The sequence below is a fragment of the Rattus norvegicus genome, chromosome 9 (assembly GCF_021556685.1).
Source record: "Rattus norvegicus strain SHRSP/BbbUtx chromosome 9, alternate assembly SHRSP_T2T, whole genome shotgun sequence".
Classification (NCBI taxonomy): domain Eukaryota; kingdom Metazoa; phylum Chordata; class Mammalia; order Rodentia; family Muridae; genus Rattus; species Rattus norvegicus.
In genome coordinates this window covers 60,483,810-60,500,177 of record NC_141542.1, presented here as the reverse complement: position 1 = coordinate 60,500,177, position 16,368 = coordinate 60,483,810, and the positions used below count along the sequence as shown (strand labels likewise).

The 16,368-nt window shown below is 47.0% G+C and overlaps 1 protein-coding gene across 6 annotated transcripts in view; it reads left to right on the top strand.

The window, feature by feature from the left end:
• Positions 1-11,195, top strand: part of Tgfbrap1 (transforming growth factor, beta receptor associated protein 1) — a 50,233-nt gene extending 39,038 nt beyond the window's left edge. For all 6 annotated transcript variants that reach the window (XM_087565249.1, NM_001106907.2, XM_087565247.1 and 3 more), the window contains 5 exon segments: positions 1,874-2,017; positions 4,042-4,188; positions 4,920-5,079; positions 6,494-6,927; positions 8,643-11,195. In XM_087565249.1, the coding sequence (XP_087421375.1) occupies positions 1,874-2,017; positions 4,042-4,188; positions 4,920-5,079; positions 6,494-6,927; positions 8,643-8,819 (1,062 nt within the window). In that variant the 3' untranslated portion in view covers positions 8,820-11,195.
• Positions 11,196-16,368: the final 5,173 nt, after the last annotated feature.

Here is a 16,368-nt window from a genome sequence, read left to right as displayed (position 1 = left end):
TGGGTGACTCACAACCTCATAACTGCAGGTTATGATTCTAGGGATTGGCCCCCTCTTCTGGCCCTCATGGGCACATATAGCATATGCACACATGGGTGCATACATACACATAAGCATATATTTAGAAAATCAGCTGTCACATAGTAACTGTACACTTTTCTTGGACTCAGCGTACCATTTGACACATGTGTACAGTAGAAAGTGATCTTAGATGTTCACTGTCTCTCTGTCCTGGGGAGCTTAGAGCTCATCTGTTTTAGTGCTTTTATTCACCCCAGTGAGCCACAGAACACTAGGGATTAATTCTCTAACTGTATTTTAGTAACCTACATCTAGCTTCCCTCTGCCCCCGTCTCCCTACCACCCTTTTTAAGTGCTAACATCCACTTCTTTTCTCTACTTTCACGAAATTAGCTTGAATTAGCTTGAATGTGATATTTTTGCTGAGCCAGCAGGCATGTGATGTCACCTTAGAAACTCAGGGCAGCAGGTAACAATTGCGTTATAATTTCTACTGTTAATAACAGCAACTGTGGCTAGTAAGCTGGGCAGTTGCCTCCCCTCCAGCACCAGGAAGAGCCAATGCTGATCAAGTTCATGCTCCTGCCTGCCCTACTGGAGCAGCTGATGTGAAGGCCAGCAGGGATGCTGGGCCTGCATTGAATGGCATTGATTTGTAGCCTTGTCTCTTGGCCTGCACCTCACAGCTTCCCATTGATCTTCGTGCCTTCTCACACCCTGGGGGGATGGGCTCCCCTTGGCCCTGTTACCTCTCAGACTTCATTGGGTGCTAGCTTTCTTGTAAGCCTTTTGTGTAATACCAGCTCCTCCCTGACTTTGGCCATGCCTTTGTGAGTTTAGTCTGCAGCCTCTTTGCTAAAGCATCACAAAGGCATAAAGAGTGAAGAAAGCAGGAAAATGAGCTTCCATCAACACAAGCCTCAAGGCCAAGAGCAGACGCGGACATTGCAAACAAAATGTCTATTTTTTAAGACATAGCAGTGGCATCTTTAGAATGACTGTGTGTGTGTGTGTGTGTGTGTGTGTGTGTGTGTGTGTGTGTGTGTGTGCGTGCGTGCGTGCGTGTGTGTGTGTGTGTGTGTGTGTGTGTGTGTGTTATAATACTATTAGCACAGCTATGGAGAAAGATTCGCATACTTGAATAACATGGGGCAAGTGGTGCAAACTCCATTAAAACATCGACACTTTTCGGTGGACTTTGATTCGATTATGTAGCTGGTGAATTCCGTTCTGAAGAAAGAAGGACCGCACTGAGCATCCTTGTTAGCTTTAGTTGGGGGTCGCCACAGCATTGAAGATTTAGATTTTGAAGTATTTGCATGTACAAAGGGAGATGTCTTGGACATAAGACCCAAGCATAAGCTAAATTTGTCTTGCACAAATAGCATGAAAATAATTTTTATAAGTCTGTGCTCAAAATCAAGTTGGATGGTTTGGAATTTTCCACATTTAGCATCATCTCAAATTTTGAAAATTCAGATTTGGCACATTTCGGTTTTCAGATTTATTTCTCAAAAAATTATAGAATTTATAGCTTTCTGTACTATATCATTCTTTATTCAAAATGCTCAGGGCCCAAATTGTTTTAGATTTTAGAGTTTTTCAGATTTTGAAGTAGCATAGGAAGCTAGAGCCTCCCCAGTCAGCTGTCCAGTTGAAAGCCCAAAATCCAGGTTGTACTGTCAACATGCTTGTGAATGCTCAAATTATAGATTTTCATGTGGGGACAGTTCATCCTGTGTGTTCTGAAAATTATGAGAAATCAAGTAAGAAAACAAGCATTTTCTAAGCGAATTCTGCAAGATACATAATGTTCTAGCTCTATGCATGGTTTTGTTTTATTTCCTTTCAGTTGTGGGTGAACATTGTGAATGGGGACATCCAGGACTCCACACGCTCAGACCTGTATGAATACATCGTTGATTTTCTTACCTACTGCCTAGACCAAGAGCTGGTGTGGACCCATGCTGACTGGCTGTTGCAGAAAAGCCAGGAGGTTCGTGTTTCATAAATGGATCCTCTTAGGAATGGCTGCTAGAAATCTGACACCAAAGCTCCCCCCAGCTTTAGGTGGAAGAGAAAAAAGCTGCATTCGTTCTCCCCCTGTTTTACTCTGTGCCCCTTTTATTGCCTTCCTTTGAGCATAAGCAAAATGTAGTCTGCTGTGCTGAGGTTTCTGCAGAAGCCTCTCCCTGCAGAGCCCTCTCATGCCCCTGGTATTCTGAGAACACTCCTGCAGTTCCCCCTTCACTTGCCAGGGAACAGAAGTCTGCATTTTGTTCTCTGGGATGGGTACAGGTTCTTACTCTACACAGACTGGCCTTTTGCAAGAGGTGGCTCAGATCTGGGCCACACCGTCCTCTTCTGCTTCTGAGAGGCTGTGGACATGGAGGTGTCAAGTGTCATGAACATGACCTGGCTCATCTTGGAGGCTGAGAGAGGACAACAGTAAAAGCCGCTGTGGGCTCTTGGCTCTACAGCAGCGGTTCTCAACTTTCCTAATGCTGTGATCCTTTAATACAGTTCTTCATGTTGTGGTTGACCCCCAACCATAAAATTATTACATTGCTACTTCCCAACTGTAACTTTGCTACTGTTATGAATCATAATATTAAATATCAGATATCCATGATATCTGATAGGCAACTCCCAAAGGGGTCCCGAACTACAGGTTGAGAACCCTTGCTCTAGAGCCAGGCAGCATGCTCAGGACAGCGGGACAGAGACCTTAAGGAGGCTCCACAAGTTACCAGGACTAAGGCAGCAGGCATAGCAGATCCATTTCCTTGGCTTCCTTGGTAGAGATAAGATCAGACCTAATGCAGGGTAGGACAGAGCAGGGCAGACTCCTGTTATCCATCCCACTTCCTGAGCTAGGTCAGAGTCCCTATTCCTCTCATACTGAAACATTTAAAACTGCATTTATGTATTTATTTGTGTGTGTTTGTGCACATACATGTATATACATATGCCATACTGTATGTGTGGCAGTCAGAAGACAGTTAAGGTTCTCACTTTCCACTGCATGTATCTCAGGGATTGAACTCAAATAGTCAAGTTAGCAGGAAGGACTTTGCCTCCTAAGCCTGCTCCCTGGCCCTTGCATTCATCTTTTATGTCTGGGCATATACCTACAGAATGTACCTGCACATGTTCCTACAGTGCAGATACAGTGTCATTGAAAGGTTTGGGTCCTTTCCATTTACAGAGTTATCTCAGCCAAACACACAGAATTATTCTGTGTGTCACGTGGTGTCCCTCCACGTGACCTCTGTCATCTCTTGGAGGTCGTGGTTCACAGATGGGGTTAACAGATTCTTTCAAGGTCATGTAGGCAAGCAGAACCAAGAAACAGTCCAACCTGTAGCTGTGTTACGGGTCTCATGTTTGGGGTTCACAGGGTATGTGAGCATGTGTGCATACACACATGTGAGCAAGCAACAGTACACATGTCAGTGCAGGGAGAACCCAACAAGGTGTAATGGCACAACTGATCCGGAGGCTCCGCATGGCAGGCATCGATCAGAAGGCAGCCTGGAAGCTGTCAGGGACTACACGCTCAGAAGGCAGATTAGCCCAGCACAGTAAATAATCTACTAGTCAGACAGCGTTCAGAGAGCCGAGAGCACACTGTGAGTTTTCATACTTTCTGGATTTTCTCACTTGATCTTTGCAAGAAACAGCCTCTATTTGGGATCATCTTAATAGTGCCAGCATTTGTTGCATGGCTGTCAAAGTCTGTTACCAGTGACTGCTCCACTTGTTAGTTTCCAGCCATCTTAAAAGAAATCCCGGCAGTGTGTGGGGAGGGTTGCTTAGTGCCTCTTTCCTGTCCGTGGCATACGCTTTGTTTGGTCTTTCTTGCTGGACCATTTTTTCCTCCATATTTTTGAGATAAGTGTGACATATGAGAAGTTGTACCTGCTTATCAGTGCATCCTGCATGATGGTTGTAGCCAAAACATGACTGTTAAGTGACCAAAAGAAAGACCAAGAAACTGAATTGCTGCTCTTTCTGCAGGTTGGAGTTCAGGTTTTCACCAAGAGACCTTTGGACGAGCAGCAGCAAACTAGTTTTAATCCAGACGACATTATTAGTTGCCTTAAGAAATACCCTAAAGCCCTGGTTAAGTATCTGGAACATCTCGTTATCGACAGGAGATTGCAGGTGAGCACACAGCCTAACAGAAGGTCTGTGGCTGCGGTGTCACTGACAGCCTAGGAGAGGGAACCTGACTGTCACTTTTGGGGCAGGTCTCACTCCCTGGTCACTCAGTCTGCCTGTTGATTATTCGAGGCCGTGTGAGCCTTAGTGACAGAGACCCGGAGGGAGCAGAAGTAGATGCTCTACCTCGAGACTCATCTCTACTCCGCCTTCCTCCTCGCTTTGTTATTGTCCTCACAGGGAATGGGAGAAGCTGTGTCATTTACAGAATACCTAAAGCCTTTTTCTCCCGGGTGTCCCTGACATGCGTTAATCATCTTTCCATCATTGTGACAAAATATCCGAGGCAATTAACTTGTGAAGAGCAGAGGAGTTTACCCCACAGTTTTTCAGTCTGTGACAGATTGTCCCATTCTTTTTTATTAGGTTTCTTAGCAGAAAAAGGCAGTGTTGTATCCAGAAAGTCAAGAGGGCAGGGTAGGGTCCCCCTCCTTCCCATTGACCACATCCCTCCCAGGCTCCACCCCCACCCCCAGTAGCTGTCCCATGGGGACTTTGAACACATGGGCTTTGGGAACACATTTAGCATCCGAGCTATAGCAGTACAGACTATAATATCCCTCTGTGTTGGGGTTCCTGGGAGGTCTCCAGTCCCTGAGGGTATCCTGTCCACTGTATTCGAGAATCTGCCTCCCTCATGTAAACACTGTCTGGTGCATCCCTGATTCCCACAGAAAGAAGAGTACCACACCCACCTTGCCCTCCTCTACCTGGAGGAAGTGCTTCGGCAGAGGGTACCCACTGGAGGCAAGGATGTAGAAGCCACCGAGACACAGGCCAAACTCCGCAGGCTGCTCCAGAAGTCTGACTTGTACCGTGTCCACTTGTTGAAAGGTGAGGATAAACTTGGCATCCCAGTGAGAGACTTCTGTGGGACCGAGCGAGCCTTTGTCCCAGAGTGCAGTGTTTGGGTTCCATAGGGTGATTCCTTGAGCCCCTTTCCTCAGAGCTGTCCTGATGGGTTTTGGACTGAGCTGTAAAACACATCATTTATGATTCACCTTCTACTGGCTTTGGTACCTTCCTCACTCTGTATCCCTGGGGTGGCACCTGCACCCCATAGGCCCCCAGATCTGCTGTGTTCCAGCCCCTTAAGAGAAATGTCATAGTCCAAGAATCTGCAGCTCCCATCTCCATTTTACCTCTGTCTGTGCCCTAATATGGCAACCTCTTAGCAATTATTTGCTGACATTTAATTTACTGTAGGACAGGGGTGGAGCCTGTGTGCTGTGGCATCTGTGCCTGTGTCTGTACTTGACACAGGCGATACAGCCAGCCCTTTACTCCCTCACCCCCAGGCTGGCGATATCTGCCTCGGGCATTAGGTCAGATACCAGTGCCTATCACTTTGTATTAACCTTGGCACTGAACTGAGAGTTGTCCTGGGAATATCCATTGCAGAGGGTAAGAACTCGTGTTGTCCTCTATTTCGCAGCCCACAGGAGAGCAAAGTGACCTGGTCAGTAAGACTCAGCCCATCAGCCCGCTAAGGGCGAGCCTTGATCAGGTCTGACACTGCCCCTGGGCTGTGCCATATTCTGGAAGCCTAACTACGGGGGGAACAAAAGAAAAGTTTTTATTTCTGTTCCAGAAACTTGTTAGATAATACAGATAGGATTCTTTTAAATACCTTGAACCCACATTCCTTTCAATGAAGCATGTTTTAAGTTGGAATAAAGGGGTTGAGCATAGCTTTTACAGTAAAGCGGATATTTGAATTTTTTCATAGATTCTGCATCTGCATATCCAACCAACTGTGACTTACATTACATATCATATTATGTTAACCATACTTCACTGTATCCTAAGTCATCAGAGGTGATGTCAAGTGTATAGTGTTACTCAAAAATACTGCAAGGGATTTGGGGGCCTTTCCAGGAGGGTCTTCATTCTGGTCCTCCTGAAGACATGGAGAGACAGTCATTCCCCTGCGTGTTAGTCATAAGATTCTATAGTGGGAAGGTGGAGCATTGTAACTGCAGACAGGAGCCAAGGCTTTGGTGATGCTTTAGGGCTCTTTTGGGACCAGACTCACCTATTTCCTGAAGATTAACAGTGAAAGCTATCTTCAGTTTTCCTGAGTCACCAGGGGAAATTCTAAGGAGTCACCTCCCTTGATCATCTAGGTGGCACTATTTAGCAATGTCTAGGTAGCTAGAGAGCCTGCTTCTGCCGAGGCTGCAGGAGCATGCAGGGGAGCCTAACCCGCCAGCCCAGTCTACAACTGAGTGCCAATTTTGTCTGATAGAGAAAATCCAGGGTGCTGGCCTGCCCATGGAAAGCGCCATCCTCCACGGGAAGCTGGGTGAGCATGAGAAGGCCCTGCACATCCTGGTGCACGAGATGGGGGACTTCTCTGCAGCTGAGGACTACTGCCTATGGAGCTCCGAGGGTCAGGATGCAGCCTGCCGTCAGCGCCTCTTCCACACGCTGCTTGCCATGTACCTCCGTGCAGGCCCCTCTGCTCATGACCTGACCGTGGCTGCTGTGGACTTGCTGAACCATCATGCCAGGGAATTTGATGCCACCCAGGTTCTACAGCTGCTGCCTGACACCTGGTCGGTGCAGCTTCTCTGCCCCTTCCTCACAGGGGCTATGAGGGACAGCATCCATGCCAGGAGGACCACACAGGTGGCTCTTGGCCTGGCCAAATCAGAAAACCTGATTTACATGTATGATAAGGTGAGTGCCTAGCCTTCATGTCAGCTTGCTCCTCCGCCAGCCCATGTGGCAAGGGAGGTAAGTTTTTAAACTATGAAAAGATGGTCTTGGCCAGTTTTTATTCCCACTCTCCAAATTTGATTGTTCCCACCAAGATGCAGAGGTCTGTATGGGTAGCATTGGTGAGGCGTTTTCCCCTTTGGACACTGATAATCAGGACACTGTGTAGAAGCTGAGTGTAGTCACCACTATAATCCCAACACTTGGGAGGCTGGGGCAGGAAAATGGTCAGGAACTGAAGGTCAACAGAGAGGCACAGTAAGTTTCAGACCAGCCAGGGCTTCAGTGCAAGACCCTGTCTGAGACAAACAAAACCAGTGGAGAGCGGTGAGCCATGTTGGAGTGGACACACCCCTGATGTATTGTTTGAGTACTTAATAGCATAGTGTGTGGTCTGCCAATGACAAGTCCTTTGCACAGAGTGTGAACTGAGGCTTGTGACAGTCACAAGGAAGAGCCCAGAAGTACCTCCCAGGCCGGTTCAGAAACCCGCAGAATTCCATTTCTGCCCCACATGGCTGTCTAGAAGAGGGGGAATCATGGGAATCACGCTCTTCTACAAATAAGCCTCCCTTAAGCCCCTGTGGCCTGGAACATGCAGTCTCCTTCACTTCTTGTCACTTCCCTGCTGCTTCCCAGTTTGTATCTGGCCTTGCCTGCCTGGCCACACAGCATGCTGTCCTACCTCCTGTCCTTGGCACATGCTGACCCCTTCCCCCAGCCCCCTAGGAGTATATTACCTTTTTCTCTGTGAACACCCAGTCAGCATTTAGCCTGCCTGTTTTGTTTCATCTTGTTTTCTACCTCAGAGCCTTAAGCTTTAAGGCCTTTTGCTTCTGTCCTCTCTTACATTTCCCTAGTACTGACTCACCTGGCCTGCTGGCTGAGGTTATTAGTTCATGCAGGAGAATTTGGTGGTTGCTGCTTGCTCCTGCCAGTGACTGACTTGTCCGGACTGACAGAGAGCGTATAGAGAAGCCTCAACTTTTGCAATTCAAGTTCTAAGTCTTGGACTAGGGCCCATAGTGCTGTTCCTTACGACTTCCAAAAAAGGAAATTGTGATGCTGGGAATTTGCCACTAACTAACTGAGTAACTTTGACCAAATCCCCGATCTGGGTCCTGCTTTTTATTTGCAAATGAGGTTCTTCCTTGATCTGATAGCCATGACTCTGTGACAGTCTTGGGATTAAAATAGTCAATGCTTTGAGAGTGCTGAAGGGAGGAGTTTATATAGAAATTCCCAGACACACGAGGGTTGCTTTAAGAAGACCGACTCCTGGGCTGGAGAGGTGTCTCAGAGGTTAAGACTGCTTACTACCTTTGTGAGACCTGGGTTCAGTTCCCAGCACTCCACTGGTGGCTCACAACTCTAGTTTCAGGGGTCTGACGACCTTTTCTTGCCTCTGCAGGCATCTGGTGCCCATAAACTAATGCAGACACACAGTGTACACACACACACACACACACACACACACACACACACATAGATCTTTAAAAGGAAAGCAACTCTGCCACTTCCTCTGTCTGCCCATTAAGAACATTCAGTGTATTTCCATTTCTCATGCCTGATACCCAGAAGTTGATAGGGAGCAGTCCTGTCAGCAGCCATAGTCCACAGCAGAATGTTGCCCACCCTGACTCGGCCCACTGTTCACTGTCGCTTTCTGTTTGCAGATGAAGCTGAAGGGAAGTGCCATCTGGCTCTCAGAAAAAAAGCTTTGCCAGCTCTGCCAGAACCCTTTTGGTGAACCTGTGTTTGTCAGATACCCAAATGGAGGGCTTGTGCACACCCACTGTGCCGCCAGCAGACACACAAACCCCAGCTCGCCCAGCCCTGGCACTCGGACTTGAAAAGCCTGGTTCCAGGCTGCAAAGGGATTCCAAGTTCCTTTCCAAACCTGTTCATTTGTGTGAGCTGGAACAAAGGGAAGGTGTGGGCACCAGGGAGGTGCTGTCCCTGGGAAACAGGGCGCTTCACTGCTCATTGTTCTTTGTGTGAATGTCAATGGAAGGGCCTGACCCCCTCCCCTCCCCCACCCCACCCCACCCCAGGACAGTGACAGTCCAGGTGGTTACAGTCATCCAAAGCACAAGCCAACTTTGAAAGGCAGGCGGTGTAGCCTGGGTGATCCAGACAGAGGCGGGGCCTGGAAACGGGTCTGCCTGGCCCAGGCAAGTGTCCAGGGTACAGAGGCCTGAGCTGGGCACCTTGCCTTTAAGGAGGTGTACTCTTCTTATAGGCTCCACATCTGCCCTAAAGTGCACGTAGTTTCTGTTCTTCCCATCCATCTGTCAACCTCTGAAACCCTCTGCCTCGGTTAGCTAAGCACTTACTTGGTGTGAAGTCCTATGCTTCTGGCTGCCTAGCACATGGAAATCTATCTAGAAAGAGATAAAGCTTGAAGCAGACGGGATGGTGAAATGATTCAGGGAGCAACGGCACTTGCCACCAAGCCTGACAACCTGAAATCAATCCACAGAGCCTACATGAGGAGGGAGAGAACACGCGCTCGAGTGCACGCACACGTGCGCGCGCGCACACACACACACACACACACACACACACACACACACACACGGTGGGGAAAAGAGGAGAGGTCTAAGTGGAAAGATCCTTTGCCCATCCTGAAGACTGCAACAGAAAGGAGACCCAGGTGTGTGAGGGCCCAAAGTAGGTTCCTTCTCATCCACTTGCAACTGCAAACACCTCGATGGACATGCACAACTCACATGTCTATTTGAATTCATATCATCTTCATAGTTTCATTTGGAATTTCTCCAGCCGTATTCACTGCAGATAGCTCTTTCCTCGTTAAAATGTACCTTCTACTGAACACTTGGGAAATTCAAAGGGAAATGTGACCAGTAAGCCAGTGAGCCTTCCAGGAGAGGCTCATGCTGGCCTCCTCCCCGGCGGGCAGCTGTCAGGGCTGCTTTCCGATGCTGTGCCCACAGGCGTTTCTGCAGGATCCTAGGCTAGTCCACCTTATCTGCCAGCACTTTCCATGCCTGCCCGGAGCTTTCCTGAACCCTCAAAGGAAAGGTCTCATCTGTGACCAATGGACTTGGTGTCTCTGTCACATCACAGACAAACTGCAGCTCTTGCCATTCCCCTGCTCTCTGAAGTCATCCCTGGGATGGTGACTCTGAGAACCTCAGGGCAGATCGCGCATCTCTACCAGGATGCTTGGAAAAGAGCATCTCCTAGGCTGACGGGATGGCCACAGGACACACCCCACCCCAGCTGTCCATTCTTGACAAAATGATCTCTGCACTTAACAATAATCCATATATTTCTTTTCCCTTTGGGATTCCAAGTAAGCTGGGAAGTAAAAGCACCTGTGAGTGACCAGGGGACTGGCACCCTTTTCCCTACGTGAGTTGAATGTCTGAGAATAAATGATGACGTCTCCTTGCAGCTCCACCGCGTCAAGGATGACTGAGAATGCTCTTCTCACTGTGTGTCACTACAACCTACGAACTGGTGGTTTAACCTGAGCACTGTCAAACCTGCAAGCACCGTTTCCCACGAACAGCGTGGGTGCGGTCTCAGAAAGGGCTTGTGATTGCTCACTGCTAACGTGAGGGACCCCTGTCTCTTCTCTGAGTATTGATCGATGAAGTCGAGCAGCCCAGCCCCTGCCCCCACCAAATCCTTTAAAGCAGACAGTTCTACAAGGTGGAGAGCCACCTCACATGTTACAAACTCTTATTTCCTTACCTTCCTCAAACTCTCCCAGGGGCCATTTCACAAATCCCATTTTTAAAATGAACACAGCATAGTTTTGTCACAGCCCTGCTCTCTCGTGACTGTCCCTGGGTAGCACAACAGCTGGCGCTCAGCTCCTTCCTCGGGCTCTGTAGCCATGCTAGCTGGAACTGCACAGGCTGAGCTCGGGTCACATTGGCATCTGGAGGGGAGCAGGAATGTTCAGTTTGACTGTTTATCTGCTTCTGCCTACCAGGCCTGTCACCTACGCTGTGGGCACCAGGTCTGAGCTCAGAGCTTAGAGAGGCTCTGTGAGCCGTGGTCGACAGCCCTGGAGCACAGAGAAATGGGTCACACTGTCATGGGGCGCCTGTTGCACAACTAGGGCAACCCTTGCTTCCTGCTTGCTCTCCCACAGGAATCTGTCATCATAGCTTCCTTTGCCTCTTAATGGGTCCCAAACCCACAAGATGTACAAATGTAAACTTGATGATTTTATTAAAATTCTTCTAATTCTTTGTTCTTTTCTTGGGTCATTTTTAAAAATAAAAGCCACCTTGATGAAGTGCTGGTTTCCACAGATGCCACTCAACCATAAGGAGTTCTAGAATATTGACTTTTCCTGTGCTCATGGAAGTGCTCGCAGCAACTGCAGCTGTCCCTCAGGCTCTGCTATGACTTGGCTGGATTTTAATCTCTACCTCAGCATTTATCTCCTGCTTATTCTTAGGGCACTCCTGCATATGCAGTGCCTCCAGATGAACAGTGCACTGGGGAGTTGTGAACCAAGATTCTGGGTGACCTGACTCATTCTCCTTGGAGCCAGATGGTCTTAAGCCCTATGCTCCTGCACTCCTAATCCTGAGCACATTCCAGAAAGATAAGCCTTTCTACTTTCTTGGGGTGAAGAGATGCTTCCCTGGGTAAGTGCTTACCGCACAGCATGAGAACCTGATTTGCAATCCTGGAACCCATGTTGAAAACCAGAAGTTGGCTTGGAAGCCCAGAGATATGGAGGACAGAGACAACATTGCTGCAGGTTGGGTGAGAGATTCTGTCTTCAAGGAATAAAGAGGGAAAGTCATAGAGCTGGACACCTGGGAGCACCCTCTTGCCCCATGCACTCCTAACACATGAGTGCATGGATTTTTTTTTCAAGCCCCCACCCCCACCCCCTGAAATGATCACAGCAGGTCTTTGAGCAAGGCTGTGATTTTACTTTGGTGCCGGGTCAGCAGGATGGTCCCCGCCTGCAGATTCTCCTGCTGGCACTTTGCCAAGCAAAGAGACCCAAAAACAAACCTGGGGTCACTTGGACTCTCACAGGTGGTGTGTTCAGAGAAGTGAGGTCACATCTGGTTTTGTTTTGTTTTTTAATTTTAATGATGTACACACTGGTATCCTAGTGTGTATTAGCATATTAGGTAGTAAGAAAACAAGATACGGTGGAAGCTGGACTGGATGGAGGCTGGACTGGGAAAAAGACCAGCATTCACACCAGATTGTGGAACTACTACAAAGACAGGAGACAAGGCAGAGAACATGTAAATTGTTCTAAATGAGTCTTGTGGAGGCAAAAGACTGGCGTCTGCCTCAGTTAAATGGGCTGTGACTTGTGTTAGGAGTAATTAGATATTAGCTAACACCCCATTTGCTCCTAGCGGATCTGTCAACCTTAGCGTCTGAAATGAAAACCTACAAGAATCTAGACCATATGGATCAGAGACCTTTTCACCTTCTCGGAAAAGCTCAGTGGCTAGAGCACCATCTAAAAGCTTGTTAACATGCCGTTTGGAGAAAAGCACTGAATTAATGACGCCTGCTTTTCTTTAGCTTGCAACCAAGGAAGGGAAACAAATAGCTATAATTCAGTCTGCAGCCTAGAGTTGTAAATTAGCTAAATGAGATCACATGGCAAGAAAGAATTAGAAAGCAACACACACAGCTAGTGGGACAAGTGTGACTATCAAAAAGATGCTGGCTCTGACATTCCACCTGGACCTTGGGGTCGGTCTCATCCATGATCATGGGGTAGAGCTGGGTCCCTTCAAGTGTTAACTTTCCGAGCAAAGGAATCAGGGTAAGGTAGTGTTGCCCTCAGGGCTGAGGGAGCCCTGGGAGCACCTATCACATACATCCTGCTCAGCAGTGTGGCTATGGTGTGTCTGTTTCTATGGGATGTCAGGACTCACACCTTACTGCATGCTCTCTGTCCAGGAAAGTGACCCCCATAGCCACCCACATGGGTCCTAGCTCTGCTGTCTGCTGTTCAGTTGCTCCTGTCCTCCAGACTGGGCTAAGGAGCATTTTGCTTTGTCTCTGGCTTCTTTGAGTCCTTCACCACCACAGTGGCCTTTCTCTATGGAAGGCCTTTCTGTTACTTACTTGAGATAGTAATTTTTTCCCTTCAGATTCTATTGGTGTTCTTCTAAGCTCAGCAGACAAATCCCAGCCTAATCTCAGGAATATGAGCTAGAATGACCTGGTCTTCATTGCCTACAGTTAAGCTGATTTGCCCTCAGTGGTCCACACAAACATTTGATTTACCTGGATCAGTCGATGCTCATGATAGAATTGGGAGTTGGGGGCAGGCTGCCCAGTGTCCTTCCCTCCCACCTCTGTAGTCAGGATGTTACAGGAAAGCCTCCAAACCCGTTCTAAATTGTATCAATACATTGCTGAGTTACAGACCACCATTGACTGAAGCTTATAAATATGTATAACCAAATGCTAAACTTTTGCTTTCTTGGGAATTAGAGGACAAGAAAGCATTTTTTGGTTGTTTGCATAATAATGTGCACCTCCCAAAACAGTTTCTTTTGACTTCAAATAATTTACCAGAGTATATTTATTTTATATGAATAAACCATGTCAAGAAATCGATATTGTGCCCTAAAGAAAAGCTATAACTGTTACTACCAATGTTACTACATTTTTTTTTATGGAGCAGGGCAGGGTTTGCAACCACACACGTCTGGAAATCAGAGGACAAGTCAAGGGAGTCAGTTCTCCTTCCATCAAATAGTTCCTGGACTATCAGACCATCATGCTTGGCAGCGATCACTTTCAACCACTGAGCTATTGTACCAACCTTCCAACCACTTTCTTCTTCCACTTTACTTTTACTTTATGTGTCTGAGTATTTTGCCTACATATATCGTCTGAGCACCATATCCATGCAGTGCACACAGAGGCAAGAAGACAGTGTTAGAACCCCTGGGATGGGAGTTACAGATGCTTATGAGCTGCCATGTGGTGCTACAAATTAAACCTGGGTTCTCTGGAAGAGCAGCCAGTGCTCTTCACATGTGACCAGTTTCTCCAGCCCCTGCAGCCACTTGTAAGGTGGCACTGAGATTCTCTGTTCAGTGAAGTACAATAGCTTCCCATTTCACTTTCCCTAGACCAGGCAACCACACTGTCCTTTCTGTTTCTGTGATTCTGACAGCATAGAAGTCAAAGCGTACAGTTCTCTTCCATGACTGAATTTACTTGACCTGTTTTTAAATTTTTTTAAAAAGTAAATTGACAGTCCATTTCATGATTTTTAAATAGTGTATTGGCTGGTGTCATGTATCAATTATACACAAACTAAAGTCACCGGAGAGAAAGGAGCCTCCTCAGTTGAGAAAATATCTCCATGAGATCCAGCTATAAGACATCTTCTTAATTAGTGACCAATAGGAGAAGGCCCAGTCTATTGTGGGTGGTGCCATCCCTGGGATGATGGTCCTGGGTTCTATAAGAAAGCAGGCTGAGCAAACCATGGAGAGCAAGCCAGTAAGCAACACCCCTCCATGGCTTCTGCATCAGCTCCTGCCTCTAGGTTCCAGCCCTGTGTGAGTTCCTGTCCTGACTTCCTTTAATGTTGAACAGCAATGCGGAAATAGAATCTGAATAAACTTTCTCCCAAACTTGCTCTTTTGGTCATGGTGTTTCATCACAACAATAGAAAAACATAACTAAGATAAACAGTGTGTTACCAACAGAGAGAGAGAGAGAGAGAGAGAGAGAGAGAGAACATATTTATATGTACGTATCTTAATTAGAATTTATTATATTAGAAATCATTAGATTGTATTAGAATTTCTATTTTCTATTTCCAGAAAAGCATGTAAATAAAGCTTTCTATCAACCTGTCTAAAAGTCATCCATCTATTGTCTGAATAAAGTATTGTCTCTGGTGTGTGGTCTGGTGTACGCCCTTCAAAATAGGTTTAAACTCAGCACCAGATGTTTGATAACAAGGACTCTCCACTAGCAATCTCTGGTGTGACACTTGCCTATCTACAAAGCCTATTCAGGAACAAAAGCCAGACTAACTTATAGGGAAGAAGAATAGGGATGGGTGCCTGTAGGCCTGGTGTATGATCAAACAGGCATGGTTGTGTTTCAAAGCAGACCTTCTAATGAATGTTATGTTTCCCTTAATTTTCCTCAACCTCTCTCTGTGTACAACCATCCAGTCTTGCAGGTAGGGGAGACATTGCCCCATTTCCAGATCCTTAGTCATGTCCCTCCTTGAGGAATACCTGACGCTACCAGGACCCCTCAATTTTTGCCTTTGAGTGGATCACCACCACTCCATGGCACTGACATCTAGGGGTGCTGAGAGCTTGACAGGGGTAGGGGAATTTCTCTGCCTCATTTTGTTGGGAGAGAAAGATGACATTTTGAAGAGTACAAATTGAGGGTCTGGGGTCTGGGATGGGATGGGATGGGAAAGACTAATGTACCATTTCCCTGTGGGTATGAGCTGAGGAACAGTATCTGAGGAAATTAAAGTCAGTCTGTTTCCTTCTTCTACCGCCATGGGGAGCCTGAAACTGCAGATTTCCTGGAATGTTTGCACACCTGCTTTGCAGTTGCGTCCTGGGTAATCTCAGTGGAATAGACAGAAGCAAAGGTTATCTAATTATAGAGGCTGGGCACGCCGAATGTGAGAGCATCCTGTAAGCTCATCATTATCTCTGCCCCGTCACTGTAATTTCACGCAAGTGAACACAAGAAGCAGGCAGGGCACTGTCTGTCCTGTGTGAGCTTAATTTGCTCCCGCTGTTGTCGTCCTCAGATATTTTCTGTTTACATAAATACTGGGGAATGAGCTGCTTCATAAACAATGGATGGAAGAGGTCAGCTGTCCCCAGCCCATTGTGGTCTTGCCAGGGTGCTTACTATGTTACTCAGGGAGACAACACCAATAAAGCTACTATATGTGTGTGGCGAGGGGGAGGTGATTAAGTATTGGTTAATACTAGAATCCCACAATATACAAACAATGTGAATACCCTGTGAATGGCCAATAAAGGGTCAGGAGCTTCATGGTTCAGTGATTCCGAGTGTGTGTGTGCCTTTCCCACTTCACAAACCCATTCTAGGGAGGGTTTTTCCTTTTCTGTCTCTATTTCTGTTTCTAAATGTGTGTCTCTGGTGCAATTATTTGTCTTGGAAGGCACCTCGACCCCCAAGGAACTCCAGCAGGTGTCCTCTGGGATGCAGATCCACGCTTATAACAATGCCTTTAGCCTTGCCAGTCTTCAGATCCACAAGCATTACTACATCTCTTTCCTTAGAAATTGTACAAACAATGTCAAGCAACCAGAGCTTCCAGGGACTAAGCCACTACCTAAATACTATACATGGACTGACCCTGGACTCTGACCCCATAGGTAGCAATGAATATCCTAGTAA